This window comes from Loa loa, assembly GCF_000183805.2.
Source record: "Loa loa unplaced genomic scaffold supercont3.647, whole genome shotgun sequence".
NCBI lineage: Eukaryota > Metazoa > Nematoda > Chromadorea > Rhabditida > Onchocercidae > Loa > Loa loa.
This window is the reverse complement of record NW_018108827.1, coordinates 1794-5233: the sequence shown is the minus strand read 5'-3', so window position 1 is coordinate 5233 and position 3440 is coordinate 1794. Positions and strand designations below refer to the sequence as shown.

General features: G+C 28.3%; 1 protein-coding gene across 1 annotated transcript; it reads left to right on the top strand.

The window, feature by feature from the left end:
- Positions 1–1488: 1488 nt before the first annotated feature.
- On the top strand, positions 1489–2196 carry LOAG_13757 (hypothetical protein; the record flags this gene model as incomplete). The annotated part of the gene is made up of 2 exons (XM_003149263.1): positions 1489–1659; positions 1963–2196. 2 exons carry the CDS (start codon positions 1489–1491, stop codon positions 2194–2196), a joined length of 405 nt encoding a protein of 134 aa, XP_003149311.1.
- Between the last annotated feature and the right edge of the window lie 1244 nt (positions 2197–3440).

Below are 3440 nucleotides of genomic sequence, written 5' to 3'. Positions count from 1 at the left end.
AACGTACGTTTTAATTTTTTACATACTACTTCGTCAGTATTTTGAAATCTGGCTAATGAATATTTGAAAAGTTTTATCATACAGCATCCTTAATATCCTTTTATATTCATGCAGTTTCCTGGAAAGGATATATATTTCTTGTCAACATGATGCTAATTAATAATTCCAGATCATTTTTATAGCTGTTTTAATTGATCTTGTAATTTTGTTGTTTCGCTTTTAATCCTTGCAATTAAATTCTTATGTATCTACCCTATAAAAAAAATCAAGCTGTAAGATTTTCAGGCTTATTATGAATGTTGATTTATGTAAGCAAGCAAATGAACTGGCTAACAGTGTCATACTCAGCACTGTTCTCATTGTTATAATTATCATATCAACTACAGCAATTGCTCTGGAAATGTGGATAATGTTTAAAATAACAAATCGTATTTTATTACATCAAAATACTCGAATTTTAATTATCACACATCAGCTATGGCTTATTTTTATTGTATCGTAAGGTTGTTTTTTTCGTTTTTTTTGGGTGTTTAGGAATTAAAATTTCACCATTTTTCTATAACTACTTACAGTGATGTAAAGTTCAATTCTTTCAAATCCTTCAGATGATCAATCAGTTAATCATCCTTGTGCTTTGATTTTCTTTTCTTTTTTTTTTTTTGAAGATTAAAAGGCAAACAAAAATTTGTAAGGAATTGTTGCGAGAAAAGAAGAGGAACTTGGGTGGTGACATAAGATAAAATGTAATAAGGAAGAGATAATTTTAATCTTTCTTATTACTGTCACAATATGCTTCATAATACTGGAACGAACCGATACCGAATAATACAATTATTCATCGAATCGCAGAAATCGCCCTTATTTTGCATAAAGTAATTACTAAAGAAATCATTCAGATTACAAATAAAAAAGTAAGTAATAATAAAATATTAGTTGAAAAAGAAAATATAATTAACTAAGCATTATATCAAAGCGAGAAAAAAATAAGCAGATAAATTGATTGATTAATCGACTGATAATCGATCAATAAGCAGATACTTCGGAATTTAAACAGTTCAAATGATAAACAAAAGTTAGAAATGGCTTGGGAAGCCCTTTTTAGAAATTTCATGATAAAGCACTTGCAATAGCAAATATAACGATTTCAATGCAATGAAACTTGTTAAAAAGGTCAGAAGAGATGTTTTTTTGCATGCTAATTTGCTCCTAAGGCTTAACATTGAAATTAAATGAAATAATTAAGTAAAAAAGCTAACAAAATGATAATGATATCATGGAACACAACAAAACTAGTGAGGTAAAACTACAGTATACTGATAAAAGTACAGATAGCAAAGACAACAATGGTTCAAAAAACTGTATACATCTTCTCATCGATCTTCTGCATACATCAATGTATTTGTGACGAATTTGTTTTGTTATAGAATATTTGTGCATACGTATGTATTAATAGCATATCAGGCGACATATGTTGATCATTGTCAGTATATGTCACTTCCATGGGAATGTTTCATGATGCGAACACCGATTACTTTGACAGTGTTCTTAAATGCAGCTTCGATACCTGCAATAGTTATCGAGAGAATTGTTGCCACACATTTTTCATCCAGATATGAGAAATTTGGCAAAAGTATCGCTGTTATACTTGTCATAGGACAGGTGCGAAGAAGAATTTCAATTTATTTTCAATCTTTAATGCAAATTTAATTTAATATTTTTATAACATTTTAAGATAATTGAAAATTTGAAAATATTTTGTAAACTAAATTTTGATTCTATTATATGCAAATGAAATGTATAAAGTCGTCTAATAATTTGGGTGAAGAAATGATGTAAAGAGACATTACCGATTCTTTGAGAGTGGCCAAATGATAACTTTAAAATGTTTCAATATATAACATGAGATAGTAGCCTTCAATATTGATAATGTTTTAAAACTACTTTATAATTTTAATATTTCAGTTAGCCATTGGTGTTGGAAGTTTTCTGTTTATTAACAATTTTAAAATATTCGATTCGGAGAAAGTGATTTACTGCTCAACGGCTAATGAAGGAAACACACAAAAATCTGCTATCATTATTGGCTTTTATATGACCATCGATGTGCTTTCTACTTTTGCTTTTCCAGTTTATTTTACATTAATAAGATATACACGGATAAGTAATTCATGGACGAATGTGAGCGTGCAGAAATGAAATAGAATTGGAAGTTAAAATGGCTAATAAAAAGAAGAAATCATGAAAAGTACAAAAGTAATATCAAGTTTGAACACAGAATGGAACTATAAATTATATACAATTAAATGATTTGAAAATAAAGGAAACTAATTATATAAAATTAAATGAATTAAAAGTAAAGGGAACTAATTTTATCTATTTCTCCTAAAAAATAAAAGAAGCTAATCTTATCTGTTTTTTCCATTGAAGATTGGATTTATTGTGAATCATCTTGCTATAATAAATTAATATGAAACCTGACATTTAAATACGAAGATGTAGGAAAGATCAAACTTCTTGACACATAGAATTTTAGAACAGATGCAAATATCCACATGTATTATTTTTTATTTTTGAGATTAAAATGAATCAATTTATCGCCTTTTATTTCTTTTTCTCTGGAAAATTTCTTCACATTTCTAGGAATACACAAAAACAGCGCGGGAGTCTTTTTAGAAGTTAGTCGAAAATTGTTTCGCACTGTCAGCTAAACCTGAATTTTAAGTCTAACATTGATATAAACCCGACCAGTTTCCATTCCTTTTTTTCCAATAATATATTTTTGTTTTTTAAAGATTAGATTATTTATATATTTGTGTTGATTTTATTTTTAACACATAAATAACAAAAGATAGCTAATCGATTTTGTTGACTTCAGCATTTTACTGTTTAATGTCAAGATAAAAAAAAAAATTAACGTCCAAAAATACTTTTTGCATAGTAGTAATATTTATTATCAAGTGATTAGTTCTATTTTTATTATAAATATGATTTTCAGATATCATTGTTATTCTTTGGAGCTGTGATATTGTTATTGCTATCGCCTTCATTTATGTTCTGCACCTGTGGATGATTCTATCAGAGCGATTATTGTAAGTATTGTATTTCAAATTTTATTAATTTTGTAGTGGACCTTCATACAAACAACTCTTGAGCAGAAATGATGACATGCAATACTAGGTGATTTTCGGCGTAAACATGATGGTGATTAGTTGATTAAACACTGTGTGTGTGTGTGTGTGTGTTGAAAGCAAGCATTTGTGATTGACCATATGCAAATGTATGTTCGTACCTGTATATTTCGTATTAGACCTCTTTCAAGCAGTGATTTGCTGACTTGCTGATTTGCTGATTGTTCATCCTCTTCTAAAATTTACAAAGATTGATTCTAAATATTAGGTTTTGGGTTGCTAGAAGAATCTGGGAATTATATCATACCAGCT